Below are 18444 nucleotides of genomic sequence, written 5' to 3' on the forward strand. Positions count from 1 at the left end.
AGCGAGCCCAATGGAATGACGTGCAAGTCAAAAATGAAAACAAATAGCCTAAAATACGATGGATAAAAGATGAATGTCTTAATTAAAGCATAGCAGTTTAATTCCTTCCACCCTCCCGGTGGCTGTTAGTGGAGTGGGTGGATTAAGTGCTGCCAATAACTGTGTCCTGTAGCCTGACATGCTGCAACACAACATAGTGAGAAGGCTGAAGTCCAGCAAAAACATATAAGGCAATACAACCAAGCTGCCCAAATACACATGCCTGACAGACAGTGATTGAAAGGCAGCTTTATCTTAAACTCAACTTCTGGACTGGAGAGGACCACGGCACTGTTTGCTTTGTTTTTCTATCAATCTGATAAGTTTATATTTATTGCCTGAAACCTGAAGATAAAAATAAGAGTCCCTCCTTATATTTAATTATCAAACCAATCTGTTGTCCTCTTCCTTCCCTTCATTTCTTTATACTATAGATTTGAGAATTAACCAGAACAGCAATTAAACGTCTTCCTAGCCTGGTCTCCCCAACCTAATCCATCCATTGGCTGACTAGCATCTAATTAAAAAAATGTTTTCAGACTTTTGAAAGAACAAGGACTGATAGTAAAAGCTGACCCGGAAAGAGGCAAAGTTAAGAGGTAAGCCATGCAGTGGGTGGGTTGGCCTGCTTTGTTCCTTCACAGGTGGCATGAGAGGGCGTCCAAGCAAAGTCAAACCAAAGTGAGAGAGAATACAGGCCACACACAATTATCTCCAGACCCAGTGCAACCTCAATACAGACATGCAGCGCTGTGTTAGCTGCTAGTATAAAAAGGTTAATTTAGAAATAAACAAGAAATGAAAGAAGACACTAGAAGGTGACTTAAATGTTTCCCTAAATTTTAATATGCTCAAACATTTATTGTGATCTAACATGTGTTAGATCAGTATTTCTCTCCCCATGGGGGGCAAAAGGGGGGCATGACAGAAAATAATTGAGAACCATTATACTAAAAGTCAGTAATAGCAAACAAGCAGTGAAGCACTTCAACAGTTTGGTTTCTCTGTTTGTTTATAAACTAACTCAAGTGTGGTTTGACGTTGTTAGCTCTTAACATGCCCCATATTAAATGTCCCACTCACCCACAAACTTTATCGGCCTAAATTTTATTTGATCCATTTTCTTCCAGTTAATCCTGGAGGAGGATTAAGTAGCTGGTGCAACAGATATTGGCTAGGATGCCCTCAACAGGTCAACAGCCTACCACAAGAACAACAACAATCTGAAGCACAGCTATTGTTACTCAAGAGTCTCTACATGACATCACCCCAATCTGCATTTGTTTGGTTCAGAAACACACATACAAAGTAACACAACACAGTCAACACAAGGAGACATTAATTGAATGGAAAATTGACCACGGAAACCTTTAGTAGTGAGTGGTATGATCAAATGGTTGTATTATTAAATTACAATCTGCACATGTGACTTTATGTCATATGCATTGGTCCTAGATGTTGGGAGTTGAAAGCAGACATTTCCTGAGATTAAAAAGATTAAGCATTTATTGTCAGCATTCATCTCAATATTAAAAAAAAAAGCATTTCTGAAGCTAACATTTCCATTTTGATAGATTCTTTGTTGTGCAGTCATGTCATCTAGTGGCTCTTCAGCCTGAACTTTCCTACCCACACTAAGTCTGGTGCAGTGCTCTCAACAGACCTGGCACAGCGAATCTCCTGTAACATTAAGTGCAGTGTCAGTAGACAGCACTTTTTAGGAGAAGTGCCGTCTGAATTCTTCTTTGTGGGCTGGTTTGAACATCAATAGAGTAGAAGAGTTTAGTATTTTGGCCAATAAGCCAATGGGAAATCTTTAAAACTTCAGTACAAGTTTGAAAAGGCTTTGCTGTTGGTTCAAATTTACTCTTTATTATGATAAAACATATATTGCTATATATAGGTTGTCCTGTGTCTGACAAACTAACAAAGTACCTTTGTCTTTTAAGTAGACTTAATAATACAGCTGTGACTATTTCAAAATGCCACAAAGAATGATTTTCTGTTTCACAGTTACAAATGTGCTTTTATTAATTGTGTATTTAAACAAACCAATTCTCTCCTTCTCTCAATACACTCCTCTTAAAGGCCCTAGTTTGATTCACATAAGGTTTTGGGTTGTTCTTTTTTTGTTATTAAAGCTAAATGTAATGTTGAAGTCATCCGGTCTTTCGTACATGTGCTTGGTGCTTGTCCACACTTTCTCCTGTATGATCTGGATCTGTCCTGACTGCTCCAGATGTGAAGAAAGAAAAGATTGAGGTTAGAATCAGAGCTGTGGTCCGTCAGTGTTATTTCTGCTGGTTGAGTGAATCTGGGCTGGGATTAGAGGACACGCTGTGGACATCAGAGCAATGCCAGTTGAGTCAGACATAAAGTGAGAGTGAAAAAGGGTATGTGCTCTTACAGAGGAGACACTTTATTTTATTTCAAACAAAGCTTTTCTTAAAAAAGTTAAATTTATCAAATAAAAATAAGGAAAAAGAGGAAAAGATCACCATTGCATATTATCTACACCAACAGTCAGTCACAGGAGCTCTGATTGCATTATTCACTCCAGAGAAGAAGAGGCGATCTTACCTTTTCTGCTTTGAATGATGGGATCACAGCAGTGAGTGGATGTTAGAAAGCGACAGAAGAGGAAGATAGTGAAAACCCTTGGCAGTGTCAAAAGTGTTGGAGCCAAACCACATCTCAAACATGCATAAGCTTCATGAAATGGCTAGCATCTTATTCAGTTGCACCTGTTCAGGTTCCTTCTCTGTTTTTTTTTTTGTTTTTTTTGTTTTTTTTACAATTTCCAATTCACTATCAATAATGTTTGTTTTTCTTTTCTTAACCTTTTCTCCCCAAACCCATTCCTTTTTACATATTTTTCTTTTTAAATGAATGTGAACTGTCATATAAACAGTTTTATCAGAACTGCATTTCCTTGTCATTCATGCATCTTCTATATATATTAAAGCTAGAGCGTTAAAGTTAGAGATGCATTTTTTCCCTCTCCAAAAGCACAGATTAATCTGCTTTTTGTCCCTGTGCTATTCTATATTTAGGCCTGCACAGTGACCAACAAGGACATAGTTATGACAATATACGTGATATTAGGGTAGTAACCACAAAGTCACCATAGCAACTGTCATACTAAAGCTGGATTTCATCCTTGGTTATGAAATTAGAAGTGATAGTTGCACAGATATGGTCTTATGGGTGATTAAACCCAACACTGGAGGTTTATTTCCAGTTTGATGTTTAGATGGCAAATCATTATGTTGATTATGCTTCTGCTCAGTGCTTTTTTTATTTTCTCCTCTCTTTATGTTTTTACATCGAGTTTGCTTCAGTGGACAAAAGGGTCCACATGTATCAACCATTGACCTCTTAATGATTTCCTACTGTATATCTTTTTCACAATCTTAACCCGGAGGTACTAAGATTTTGTATTCTGTCATTTTCAAGATGGCTACCACAGCTGCCTTACACCCTTCTCCTTGAAAGGACAGACCTTAAGAGGAAGAAGGTTAATTATTCATCCCCATTTCTGAATGAATAATGGGAAATATTGATTTCTGGATAATAAGATAGGGTTCACCTGTCATTAGTGGCTATGATACTGATTGGGATTACTCTCTCTGTACCGTTCCCTTCCTCGTGCTACTGTCAATGTGTCAATAACAGGTCTTTTTCAGTGGGTCACATTTGCATGTCCCCTGTCCTCTGCTACTTAAATCAAATTAGGGATGTATCCTTTTACAGTACAATCAATCAGGCCGTGGAGTCATTTTACCTGTGACTGTTAAGTTTGATGTTCTGCTGTGTAATGCCTGCATTGTGTGCTTATAAAATCAGTTACAAAATGGCTATAGCAACGCTGATGTCAACATACACTGGATATTCTACCCCTATATTCCAGGTTTACAGAGTAAAAACAACACAGGACTGGCTCAGCAGCCATAAATCTTGTGTAAACTTGGGGATCATGTAGGTTGGCTTTGTGCTGAGCAACGGAGGAGCTGTAAAGCTAAAAATAAATAGGTCACGGATGAGATGGTAGCAAATAGCACCACAGGAGAATCGATGCTCTGTGCTGAACCCGACCAGATGAAAGGCTCTGACACTGTGAAAGTCATAGGTGATTATTAACTCTTTATCTTCTTAACAATAGTAAACAGAATTAAACTCTTGATTCTGAAATTGCAGTTTTGAACTTTGTAGTACACCATACAGAGACGTGATGAGGGACATACATTCACCTTAATGTTCTGTGTTATACATTGTTATTGTTATTATTGTAAATATAATTTAATTTTTGCATTATTGGTAAATCAAAAGACTTTCAAGTATAGACCTGATACTAAGGTGACATAAATGTGTCAACCTAATAGTCAGGTTTAACACATTTTCAACCAAGAGTTAAGTTTATAAACTTGCCTCAGACTAAATAGTAATTAACTAATAATTTGTAAACAGGCCATTGGCACAGGTTTGATAAATCCCTTTGCAGCAACACTACAGCGATAAAAACACAAGCATATGTACTTTAGTCACCTACGTAGATAGCATGTCTTTCATAGGACACATTGTTTTTTGTTTTTTTTTTGTCATATCTCATCTGTTTTTCCTCCTAATTGTCTCTGGAAGCTATTTTATTTTCTTTTCTGCAGAAAGTTTTGGTCGGATTTCACCTGGACACCTCAATTTACCATCTGTTCATTCTCTGGTTGCTGTGCAACTTTTTTTTTATATGATGAAAACTTTGATTGAGTGAATAAATCTGCTGTGATAATAAGACAGCGGGATTCTCAAGGTATCAAATAGCATTTTGAAATATGAAGGTTGCTTTCTAATTTGATTTTCCTGGACAAGATGATTGAGTTAACATTTAATCAATCTGGACGATCAAATCTGTTTAACAAACTGCTGTTATCGTGTATCTGGCCTTTAACCCTTCAAGGAGACACATCTGTGGAGCAGCTAAAAATAGATTTTTACAATTAAACAGTAATCCGAGGATTTGATGTTTCATTTTTTACACATTTGAAAACAAAAATGATCTGATTTGTTGTTTGTTCATTATCTCAATAGCTGAAAAGAAGCCCTGCATAAACGTTTGTCTGACCACTAGTTACATTCATAGTAGAGATATGGGAGAGATTTAAAGTATAAATAATTCTATTAGATATTGAACTGGTGACACAAACATTTAGTTTTTCTTCTTCTTTTTTTTTGCATCCATATATCTGTCAAATATATATTTTGTTTGTGGAAATAAGAGCATATGCACAGCTAAAGCTAAACTCAGTAACGTTAGATATAACCTGAAAATATAGCAGCAACCACGCAGTTGTTAGTAGAGGATCCAGAACTTTTCAAGCAAAAAAAAAAAAAAGTCAAGTTGACATACTTCTACAACAACTTTAAAACTGATTTTGCATTTTATGCAAAAGATTTGCAAATAATTTCACTATTTGTATGGCTGAGAGCTGCAGAACTGATTAAATGACAAGCTGTATGGTGGAGGAACAGTGGTACTGGAGTTCTGTCTTTATAAAAAACCTAAATGCTTGTATTAAAACAAATATTGCAAACTAGTGCAGCCCAAAACAAAACAGTAGCTCCACACATTACCCAAAGTGATCCAAAATACCTCAAAAATGATATGCAGATTTAAAAACAGAGCATAGAAACCAATCTTACTCTTATTCTGCTGATATTTTTTTCATTTGACATTGTTTTAAAACTCTGTCCTTTAGACACTCTTGGTGTAGGTGGAATCTTCTTGTTAGTGTACTAGTTCTTTGCCTGGATCCAGTTAGATGTTAGGCCAAATAAAAATAGCTGGTATTGTTATCAAATACTGTGACTACAGTGAGGTACAGGCAAATTTTATGCTGAATTTCCAACACATGTATTTGAATCAAATCCAAGTGCACTACATCGCCAACATGCCCCAGGTCTTTCTGCAGGGCTTTTAGTGAATGTGAATATTTACCCTTTTTAGGATTTTCATTGTCATACATGAGTAACTGCACAAGGAAAAGTGTCTGTACTAGGAAGACGTCTCATCCATAACATCGGAAGTACCGTCTTGTCAAACCTAAGTTTAGGGTTAACAGGCAAAGTCACAATTCAAATATGTGTGCAATTCACTGAGTTTTATTTGGTTAATTCTTGAAGTGAGAAATCGTACGAATGGTCCTCTATGGTACTGTGTGTTCTCTGAAATCAGGCACCGTTTGTGTTTCCCACTGGATCCCAACCTTTGTTCAGAACTCTTGTTCCTTTCCTAGAAATCTTTTACCTAGAACTAGTGTTCAAACAAGTTCAAAGTACTGTATGTTAAGAAAAGCAGCTCCTATGAGTTATCCAAATTATTCTGTAGAAACAATGTTAGAAATGTTATTTTCCACAAATGTCTCTGTAAATTGAACTTTGCGGCAATTCTTTCAGCCAGTGTCCCTACAATGGAGAAAGAACAGAGGTGATGGTACTGTCCCTAACATTAGAGGTGCAGTTAGAAGTGATTTGTTTATGTTTCCATGCTGAAACAGTCCATAATCAGTGTATGGGCTTGTTTAACATTCACACACACCATGTGTCACACCATGTCGTGTCATCTCAGACAGCTGGCCACCGAGTTAGTCCTGGTTCCTCTTTTTCATCTTCCTATCTGCAAATCTGCTGCAAGAATATTTTGCTGGAAATAATCCATCATGTTTGGACTTCAGAGAGGAGAGCACATGCGTAGAGAGGGAGGGAGGAAGGGAGAGAGGGAGAAAGAGATAGAAGGGAAGGTCGGCTTGTCCCATGACTGCTGCACAAACACACAGTGCTATTATCCTGTCCTAATTATGCACAGCTCAGCGTCGACTCGACTTCTCAGGTTCTCAGGGGTTCTGTCCTTTGAGAACCTTTTTCTTTCCATTTCCATTAAGTCTTACTGCACATACACTCTTCCTCACAAGGTTGTCAGCACATTTTGGTTTATGGAAACTCCCGCCATGCAGGTTAGACGCTTAACTGGTTGAGACACATGGAGCACATCTCTGTTGTATAACCTGTAACTGGTGGAGACAGGCAGAAGCACCTGTGTCTCACTGCAGAGAGCTGCACCTGAGGACACGGTGCAGACACAGTGGCAGCAACACTGCACACAAGAACATGAAGTGATTTTTGCATCTTTCGATGTGTTTAAGCTTTGGAGGATGTAAATGAAAGGACTTGGTTTGTAATATAGCATAATCAACACCAGCATTTAAAGGCTGTTGCTGCAGGTGTTAATTAAAGTCGATCTTTCTCGTCTCGAGGATTATTTGCCTAAATTATTTTTATAAGTGGTAGGAAAACCACTTTTAACACAAAGCAAATTTATGTTGAAGCATGTTCTAATTTTCAAGACTGAATCTAAACTACAATATCTGACCCAAAAAGTTGTCTAGATAAATTTTAAAAAGTTTAAAAACGAACGGTAATGAAAAACAAACAAAGTAATGGACATTTAACAGTATAGTATATGATTATAGTATAATCATATGTAAAACTGTGCCCGGACAACACTAAATACATCAATAACAATATTTCCTATTAAACAGACATAAAATAACAGTTGATCCAGGCATTTTTCATGTGTTATTTCCTATTTACTTTTTCTCTGGTCTTATATCCAGTCCAAAGCTGAACTATAGCACACTTGTGATTTCTATGTCCTTTCCTTTGTACTCTAGGTGGAATCACGGGACACACTGAACAGCATTGCCCTGAAGTTCGACACCACACCCAACGAGCTGGTTCAGCTGAACAAGCTGTTCTCCAGAGCAGTGGTGCCCGGTCAGGTACGAACTCCTTCACTCGTGGTTCAGGTCCTTGCCCTGTCCTACCACATTATCACATCTACACAGACACGCTCACTGCCAACTTGCACTCATCAGTCACTGTCACTGGTTTGACTTCCTCACATCAGTAACAACCAGTTGGTTCTGTTTTTAATTGTAATGCTTTTATGCTCACTCTCATTCTGTTTGTGTGTGTGCTGACTCACTCCCCCCATCTGTGCAGCCTATTAATTGCCTGCTAATTACAGCGTCACTTGTTCCATTAGAAACCAATTTTGTTACAGAAAGCTCCACTTTGTTTCTAAAAGGTATAATAACACATGTCAGGGCGAGCCCAACTTTTTTTAACAGGGCCAGATTTGATCAGCTAAAAACACCCGGAGGGTAAACTGCTCTTCCTGTGATACTTAAGACTATAATTAAGTGTCAGTCTGATGCACCGCCTTTTCACAGTTTTATTTAGAGCATAACAAATGGATTTGCCTAGTAGCATATTTATACCCCAACTATAAAGTTTCTGAAAGATTTATACAAAACACTGTAGCCTCAGCTACAGTTTTATCGAAACAAAAATAGACTAAGGATAAGAAATTGTCTGAAATATATAGTAGAATAATATAGTAGTATAATCCTTTAAAAATATCTTATTATAAGGATTATCGAAATGTTAACGGCAATTGCTTAAAGAGTCTCTAACAAAATAAATTGTTATAAGCTAAATATAGCATTCACATTTATAAAAGTAAATAAAAATGCCTAAACATTAGCCAGAAAGACAGCTAACAGTTAACTTATAAATAGGGGTAACCGGATGCTATATGAAAATAGACTAATTCATTATGGTAATGTCAGTTGAAAAAGGCTTGTTAAATAATGTGCGCCCCACAAAAAAAAACAGTCCTTGTTTGATACTTGTATCGTTTGTGCCCAGGCTGACTTTGTACATATGCGATGCATGTATTCTCCTTTAAAGGCTGTATTTCCAACAATGTGTCAGAAGATCCCCATCCTAACCCAACGGAGACACTGCCAACTTTCCTGGCTCCTGTCCTGCTTCCCATTACTCACTTCCATTTCAGCCTCAGATCCTCAGTTGAAATCTGTTTTTCTGGTACAGCAGAAAATTCCAAACTCCCAAAATAATATTTTGTCACTGTATTTCCTGGCATCAGTATTAAATCCAGATGATTTGGGCCAAGCCTCATTCTGCCAACCAGCTGGCATCTTTTACTCATGAACAACACGGCTCTTAGCATCAATGTTGGATTGAGCTGTGTCCAAACAGTCGGGCGTAGAGAGCAATGACTGAACCGTCATGTCTGGACCTTGTCCCATGTCCTTCGACAAAAACAGTCATTTTTGTGCATCATCATCATCGTCATATTACAACAACCTGTGCAGAAAAAAATGCAAAAACAAAAGTCTAATTAGGTGATGTACCTGAAGCTTTATGTACTACTCTTTTCTCTGAATATGACTGTTTCTTTAAACATAAATACATTTAGAAATGGTTAGATTTTAGGTTAGGTGTGATGTGAAGTACAATGTTCACATTGTACTTCACATCACCCATGCAAAAATAACTATCTAAGAAAATAAATATTGATTGTAGCATCAAGAGGATTCACTGAACACTTGGACTCTGTTTGGAAATGAAGAACCCGGGGCAGTTTTATTACTATGCAAATACAAGAGCTGCATTTGCATAATACAGTTATTTGTCATGCACTGTTTCATGTGAAAACAGTTTACTTAAGAAGCCCTGACAACATGTGCCCATGTACATCATAGTAGCATGGTCAGTTTCTAATCCAACACTCACCAAGGGCTTGGAGGTCATGCATATTTAACAGTGGCTTTGGCCTTATCGAGTTAAAGTGAAAAGTTAAAAAAAAGAGTATTTAGTCAACATGCTCCTTTAGTTAAACCTAATCTAGACTGAGTTTTTAAATTACTTTGCCTCTTTCCCAACTGTTTTATGAATTTTAATAATAGAATTTGGCGTACCCAAGACCCCAGAGCCCCTAAACAGATGTTTTCCTTGATTTCCAGACTACAGCTACAGCAGGTGTAGAAAGTTTTCTGCAAATAGAGTTTTTACTCATTCTCAGACTCAGAGGTTGAGATCGATAGCACTCTGATGTTTTTGAATGAATAAGAAGCTGGAGTCAGGATATGGTCAGCTGAATTTAGCATTAAGAGTGGAAACAGGAGGAAATAGCTCAGCGATCTGCAGACTACACTCTGAGGTTAGACAAGATAAAACCTAATGATTAATGAGCAGGACAGGGATGAGCAGAGTTTGTTCATCAACATCAGAGTTGGTTCATCAGCAGAACCATAGCTGCCCCTTACCTAACACAGTCATACACATCCTCTTAGAAGGACAACAGAAAGAACTCTTCTTCTCCCTCCTGGAACAAACATCCTTTTAATAGCTAGTGAATCCCCCAACTCTAACCCAGCATTACATAACTGAGGAACTAATCGCTGACACACCAACCCATCATCAAAGACATGTGATAAATAATTGATTATTGGAATTGAAAGTAACTAGAAAATATTAATTTACTAATCTTTTGTGTTAATATAAACGCAATTGAGACCAAAATCCTAAACATAAAAACATTTTCTTCAAACAAAATTATAGTTAAAAAAAAACCTATAACACTACCTTGACCAAGTTTTCCTATGTTATGCTCTCAGAGTTTCCAGTTTTGAGTGTGATTTTAAGTGAGCAGTGTTTAAGTTCAGCTATGGCTTCTAAACTTGAGAACTGCAAAACTGGTGTTGCCCTATTATCCACTAGAACTGATTAAACAAACTTGCCTCTTAAGGAACCAATTCATGTTGCAGAGTATCTGCAAGGATGTTTTGATTGTGAAGATGTTATGAAAAAAAACCTTTGAGTTAGCTTTGTACCTCAAAAGTACTTTTGCAACACGTATGATCACTTGGTATGTGATCGGTTTTGGGTATATGGATGTGTTCTCTATTAGCTGTATTTGATTGACTACTGTAGGATGACAGGAATTTGTTGACAACAGATTTCTAATTTACAACTAGATTAAATGAACACAAAGACCTATGAAATCCAGTGCCTAATAGAAAAATGGGTCACAACTGAATGGTTCTGGTGAAACATGGATAAGGTTTCATTGATTGAAAACCACCACTGTCTGTATTTACACTTGATCAAACACTCAGATAACCTGTGCTCATCATTGCTCATGCTTACTTGTTGACTTTACCATGATGTTTGTGACTTTCCTTCGGTCTTTTTGACCCTGTGGTGTCATGTTATTTGTCTTTGTTAAACACATGGTCTGACTGCGTTTGTGTGTTTGACAAAGATTCTCTTTATGTCCTCCGGTGTGTGTGCCCATGTGGTGTTTGTGCGTGTGTGTGTTTACACTGTGGCAGCGCCTGTGTAAATACAAACTGAACTGTGTTTGCAGGTTCTGTACGTTCCTGATCCTGAGTACGTCTCCAGTGTTGGAAGCTCCCCTTCCCTCAGTCCCATCAGCCCTCTGTCTCCCACCTCCTCAGAAGCTGATTTAGAGAAAGTGACGGTATGTTGACCACAACTCTGACGCACAATATAATTGACTCAGTAAATCCCAAAGTACACTCACCTGCTGCAAGTGCTGTGTTGTTGCTATGAAACTTGACATTATCCAGTCGCCTTCATCTCTACTCTCTACTATCTAATACAAATATATGCTGTTAAAGTGACACAGGACCTTTGAGATCACTTTGATAAGTAAGGTAAGAAAGTCCTGCTGGGAAAACATGGCTACCAGTGCTAGTTCTGTGGCTGTTGTCTGTATAAGTGAGAGTAATTCGTGTACCCTAGAAATGTACTACTGTATTTGAGTAAGAAAGATTTAGGGATGATTCATGGGTTGATGGTGTTTTCATTTTGCATTATCCTCACTGGATTTTAGTAGCTGTGCAATAGTAGGCAGCTATTGTAAGCACGAATGACTGGAGTCTCTAGAAATGGGTACTGGTGCTAATGAGGGATGCAGCACCTTGTGGTTAAAACACAGCTTATGATTTTTATTTTTAGTAAACAGCCTCAGACAAACAAAAATGTGTTTGTGCAGAAACAATTTTGGAAAATTCTAAATGCTCCATTCACAGTAGATGCCCACATGCTAAAGATTCACCATTATGTCAATACCAGCATCTTTATTTAAATGATATAATTTGTGGAAGCTCCCTGTCAGTGAGGTGGCTGATATTGAATTGTCCTCCGACAACCAATTTGCTTTAGTTTAATATAAATATAATCGTTGGACTCTGATCAAGATAGAGTGGCTCACATACAGAGAAACACACTCGCAGACAACCAGCTCAACAGTAACATAGTCTGTCACCACTTTATTTTAATGCACTCCATGTACACCGTTCATGATTTATACTTCATTTACTAATGTAGGGTTTTACAACTTTGTAGTCTTAAAAATTTACATCCATGGTTTAATGTGGTGTGACGCTGACTCAAGGACAGAAAAGGAAAGAAGAGGTAGTAATAAATCCCAACCTGTGTCTCCTCAGGACAGGACAGGATAGGACAGAAGATGCTCATATGGACTGTATTTATTAAAGACTGTCAAATGTATGATTAGTTATAGTAACACAGTGGGAAGAATATTAAAACATCATACAAAAAATGTCCTTGATTACGTAGTGAAAAACGAAAAAAGATGTACCAAAGTACTGCATATGTGTTTTCAGCCATAAAATTACCCAATAGAAAAACACCTTCTCCTGTACAGGATGACACAAATCATATTGGTATATAAATACTTTTATATAGTAAATTCACATTCACATGTTTTTTTATTTTACTTCTAACTATCTTTAAACTTGACTATAATCTGTAAGATCGGAGTGCATTACTGTATCTATTTCTAATGTTTTCTCAGCAGGATTTCAGCATCACCAGCCATGGCTCATTACTGGCTGGTCTGCATGTTTGCTAGTTTTTCATTTCCATTTGAAGTTTTCAGTATCTCTTTCCAGTCACCAAACACCTTATTTTAAAAGTTGTGGGACTGAAGAAAGAAACTGTGACTATGTAGTTGTGGGAAATATTTCATAACTATCTGTTATAATACTAAAATTATACACTGAAGAACCTGCCGCGTCACTAATGTAAAACCACTTGTTTTGCTATATGTCACATGTGTCTGCAACACCTTCAAACTGTACAAATTCTGTCCTCCTCATCACTCTCAGCACAAGCATCCCTCAGGTGCTGAGTCTCCAGCACCTGAACGAGCCCATCATTAGGCACGGCAGTGGTCTCTTAAGAAAAATGTCTCCATGGAAACGGACAAATTGTTTTGCCACCTTAGCGAGAAAATGGATTCTGCTGTCTCTTTGTCACCATCACTCTCACGGCTGCTGGACATGAGTTTAGACAGCCTCCCACCAAAAGCCATTATCCAGAATGAAGGGCTATGTTCTCTAACTGCCTGTTTGTGAGCAGGGCCACATTTGTGGCTTTAAACTGGAAGTATCTGTGACTGCAGGGAAATTAGGCCTTTAAAAGTGATGCTGATGTGTAATATTTAGAGCAACTAATGAACAGAGATGCTTTCTCTCTAAAACAAGCAGCCAGGCAGCAATTATCAGGCAGGAGGAAGTGAGCTTGGAAGGCAGAAAGGGAAAGGGAACATTACCTCAGCCGATGTGTCAACTCTAGATGTGTTTGTGGAGGCGCTGTGTGTGTGTGTGTGTGTGTGTCTGTGTGTGTTACCCCAACTCTTTCTTCTCTTTGTGTTACAAGATATCAGAATAAAAAAGAGAGCAGCTTGCAGGTGCTGGTTTGATTTTTAAACCACAGGAAAGACTTTAATAACTCTCCCTGCTCCTCTTTATTTTTATTCCTTCTCCAGAATCCCCAGCATCTTTTAATTATGGGCCTATTTTGGTGCTGCGCACACTCGTCTCCATGAGGATATTATCCAAAATAAATGGCTCTGGGAGGTGAAAAGCAATAGCAATGCAACCGGCAAAGAGCTACTACAGTTTTCAATGTGATGATTGCTTTATCGAAAAGCTGCTTTCAGGGACTTCAGTTTGGATTCCAAAAGATTAAATTCTCCCATAGCACCTGATGTTTAAAAATATCAGGTCATTAAAATGGACTCAAAAATAATTAAAGCCTTTTAACTAACCAATACCTCCATAATTAATTTTGCACAAAAACTGAAATCCAAGTTGTGTCTTGTGTGTTTTAATTGAAACCTTGTGGAGACATTAAGAAATCATATAACATAATAAACCATAGAAAATACATAGTAGTTATAATTACTGCTCCTCTAGAATGATCAGGGTTTATTTTTGAAGGGTTGATAATGGCCACAGCTGTTCCAGAGTGTCACTCGGCCCACTGTGGTTGAACCATCTTTGGTTGATAATGTGGCAGAGACCGGTCATTTCTGATAATACTATATGTGATGTCACTAGTAGTAGGTTTTAGTGGCCAAATTGGCCCGTGTGGTAGGACATGGTGCGGTCACCATTTGGACCACTGTCAAAAAAATATCACCTGCTATCAACCATTTGAAAACAGACATAAATGTGCTTCCCATAAATACTTCACTGCTATATCCTCATTGAATATGGGTTTTTGGAAAGGAATTGAGACAAACACTAGTATAATTTTAACTTGCATATTTGAACTGATAGTTTTACTGAAAAGCTGTAAACAGCTGTCTTTTTGACAGAATGAAAATTGCCCCTCAATGAATCTCATCATGCACAAGTAAAGGAGACAATATTTGGTTTCAGATGCCTAAACACATAAAAACTCAACTATGACCGTAATACTCGTGTAGAACAGTACCTGTAGATCTCCTCAAATACTAGATGTTGATTCATAAGGGTAAGAACTATTTGTCTGAATTACTCAAGGTCTACTTATACTGCTCAAAAATAATCCATACTCAACAATATTATTATGACATACAGACTCTTAAGTGAAGGGCTTCTCTGATAGCAACCTTCAGGTTTAGCATTGAAAGGTCACGTGCATGTCTTTAGCTTCACACTTGAATTTTTGTTTAGAAACTCAGCTGGTAAACAGCATTATTAAAATGTAATTATAGCTTTTACAGAGGGTGTAATCCTTGACTGATGATGCCGAGTGTCTTTATCATGGATGTTAGGGGGAAAAAACACTGCTCTGAAGTGTCCGTACTCTTGTTTTAGGCTGCTGGTGAGCTGGTATTGTCAGGGGGAAAAAGTTGAACTTCCAGGCAAAAAGCCTTTGACTGTAAATGCATTGACTGCTAAACAAATGATCACAAATATCACAAATAATCATCATCCATGTGCTAAAATCCTCACTCTGAAATTTCAGGTCTCACCTTTTTGTTTTTGTTTTTTAAAAAAAACATTGTCTCAGTGACTGTGATAGTTCTGCTTTATTATTTTGCCATATTTGAAATCTTATAGACTCAGTGGCACTGGCTGATTATAGCCACAAGGTGGTGCTGTGAATCGATTTGCTTTCTTCATATGTCAGTGTCAAGGTCAAAGCTGAATAACAGCTGTAAGCTTTCTCTTTAAATGCACTCATATTCTATACTGAAGCTTGATGATGTTCTTTTTAGAGATCAAATAGTTCTTTGTCTCTACTGTACTGTGCTATCACTGTATCCTGGACACTTCTTTACAGCCTAAATTGCTCTCAACAATTCTCTTCCATTTAACGTAGAAATGAATAGAAACACATTAAAAGGCTAAAGACAAATTGATTTTTGTCAAATGTTACACCTATCTCTTACTGCCAGCAGCTGCTTTGTCTATACATTGGATTGCTGTGATGCTGTCCTCCCAGAATCCTCAGGGGCAGTCCGCACATTGTGGCTGCACTGAGCCTTGTTTCCTACCCCCCAGCAGTTCTCACTCTTCTCTCTACACCTCAGCACTTCTCCTCCCTGAACAAGCCATTGCAATACTCAGTTGTCCTGCCTCTCCCTCCCCCCGCCGTGGATCATCACTCCCCCACCGCACAGCAGCGCTTTCATCTTTGGATTTGAGTGCACTAGTAATTCCACCACGCTGCCACCATGCTCTATCGTGCTCACTCTTTGATGTTGTACTTTCACACTTTCCCAAGATCTAGTTTCTAACACTCTGGATGGAATCTCTCATTTAGGGACTCTCGACGAGTTGGGGCTAACCTTGTTTGGGCTCAAATAGAGTGTTTTTCTTTCACTGAATGACTGGTTCGCAACACTTCTTCACAGGTTTCCATTTGTTTTTCTTTGGAGAGTGAAAGGTCAGTGACTGACTTGTAAATACAGACACAGGCCTTTTCAGCATTTTTTTTTCACAGCTTTTTCAAAGCAACACTGCAGGACAAACAGTGGTTTTATATACAGTACATGAGGTCAACGAAACATCACATAAAATACATGAAAAGGTGCAGCTTAGGAGACAGCTGTATTTTTAAATGTAAATTTAATTAGACACTAGCTAATAAATGACTTTGCTCTTAGACAGTTTTCCTGTCCTTCTTATCAACAATCCAGTTTCTTTGGCCCCAGTATTTTTAGTGATTAGTGTAAGCATATGTTGCACTCCCAGGCTAGCTGTAATTATACTTAATTTTCTGTTTTTGAGTTTTAAAAAGTTTTGGGTATCCTTTGGGTGAATTATAAGCTTTCCCTGCAAATAATTATTTTTCAATTCTTTACTGCCTAAATTTCACAATTTAAGATCCCTCCGAGGCAAAATTTGTGCTCATTTTCAGTTATATTTGTTTCAGCATGTTGTTGTTGATATCAAGCAGCCCTCTGCTGTTCTGTACTTCAAAACTGCAAATCTTTTTAGTGATCTGTTCATTGTAGAACAGCAGCAGATTCTAGACAGGAGCAGTTTTAAAAAAACAGGACAGATTGTCATGTCTCAAATGACATCTGCCATTTTAACAACAACAGTTTGGTTCAATACATTTGTACAAGTGTTAGTTTAACGTTATATATGGTCTGTGCATTTGTGTTTTTTGGATGAAGATTCTATATAATCCTTAAAGAATCCCATTACGTGACACCTTGTTTCGACTTGTGAGCAGGATCTGATTGACGTGTGTCTGCCTTCACACCTCTGTCTGATGTGGACGGTGTGGGATGAGCGATGGCTGTTATCAAACATAACACCCTTGTATCAAATGTGTCAGTTTTAATGACAGGAAATGTTAGCTGTTGTTTTTCTGCGCATTTCTAAGAGGGTGGACATGTTTTGACACCTCAAGTCTTTGATTTCAACCCAGGTGTGTGGTACCAGTTCCCAGCTGTGCTGAATCGGCAAACCCAATCATGCTGATTTGGCATGTTGTAATGTCATTTACTGAGACCCACAATAAGCAATAGCTTTGTTTACACTAGTTGGTTGAATAAGAATTTGTTAATGTTATGAGTTAATGGTTATATGTTGAAATCTATTACCAAGGACATTTAAAATGAATTTATAATCTGATTTTCTGATTACTTTCAGTTGGTTATGTGGCAGTTATTACTGCTTCTATAGTGCATTTAAATATTCTGGGGCTATTATGCCTATTCTAGCCATAAATTCCCGTGAAAACATACCCTGTAGGACCTCCTTTACTTGGTGGGAGGAGGTTTCTGCTCTTCGTCTCATACTTAACCTCAGAGCAGAAAGGCCAACCTGAGTGAGTCACTGGGAAGTGCTGTTAAGAATTGCAGTCGTGTACAGAAGTTGATGTGTTAACTTAAAGTGGATGACAACACTGTACAGGTCCTATACACTGTCCTCATCTCCAGTTGCTTCTGATGTTCAACTCAGCAAAAACAGAAAATCTCCTTCTTTATCACTCTGAAGTTTTCATTTGTTTTTGCTCATTTCTTCTTACTCTGTTCTACAATGAGGTTAACATTTTAGGTCTCTTTCTCCTCCTTCTCAGAGTTGTCTGTTTGGACAATAACACATTGGCCACCCCCCTCAGCATCAGCTGACTGCAGGTGTCTGGGTTGCTTGTGTCGGTGTAGGTCAGTAGCTGCAGGCTGTTAGTTGAATGCAATGAAAGACCGGGGTGGAGGGTGGTGTTGGAGTGGGTGTCATGGGGATGGCAGACGGCTGTTCCAGACTTGGGCTTCTGTTTGCATCAGTGATGTTGATGCTCTTCACTACTTCACTTGTCCCCTGGGTCTTTCGTCTCTCTTTGTCTGTCCTCCATTTACCTCGTCTCCTCTCCAATACTTCATTTTACTGACCAATGTCAAATCAGTCAGACTCCTTTCCCACTAAGTGTTACCCTCAGTGATAGTGTTGTCTCTGTGTAGATTTACGAAGACAGACCCGAATCAGCCTCTCCCACAGCGCGGACATCACCTGGCGACAGGCCACTTGATGACACACCAAACCCACCACACCTCATGTTTCCAGCTCAGCACACACCATCTGTGCCGTACTGCAGTTATCACAGTGAAAAGGAAGAATTAGGCAGCGTCAAAACTGAGCTATCATTCATGTATCAAAATGGATCTTGATTCTTTTTTTTTTTTTCTTTTTTTTTTTGGTTTTTAAAGGT

The 18444-nt window shown here is 38.2% G+C and overlaps 1 protein-coding gene across 4 annotated transcripts in view; it reads left to right on the top strand.

Moving 5' to 3' along the window:
* Positions 1 to 18444, top strand: part of oxr1a (oxidation resistance 1a) — a 112308-nt gene that overhangs the window by 69731 nt on the left and 24133 nt on the right. For all 4 annotated transcript variants that reach the window (XM_025061562.1, XM_008323693.3, XM_025061561.1 and 1 more), the window contains 2 exons: positions 7761 to 7868; positions 11327 to 11440. In XM_025061562.1, coding sequence (XP_024917330.1) covers positions 7761 to 7868; positions 11327 to 11440 — 222 coding nt within the window. The remainder of the gene's footprint in view (positions 1 to 7760; positions 7869 to 11326; positions 11441 to 18444) is intronic.

This window comes from Cynoglossus semilaevis, chromosome 13 (assembly GCF_000523025.1).
Source record: "Cynoglossus semilaevis isolate Cse_v1.0 chromosome 13, Cse_v1.0, whole genome shotgun sequence".
In the NCBI taxonomy this organism is placed as follows: Eukaryota; Metazoa; Chordata; class Actinopteri; order Pleuronectiformes; family Cynoglossidae; genus Cynoglossus; species Cynoglossus semilaevis.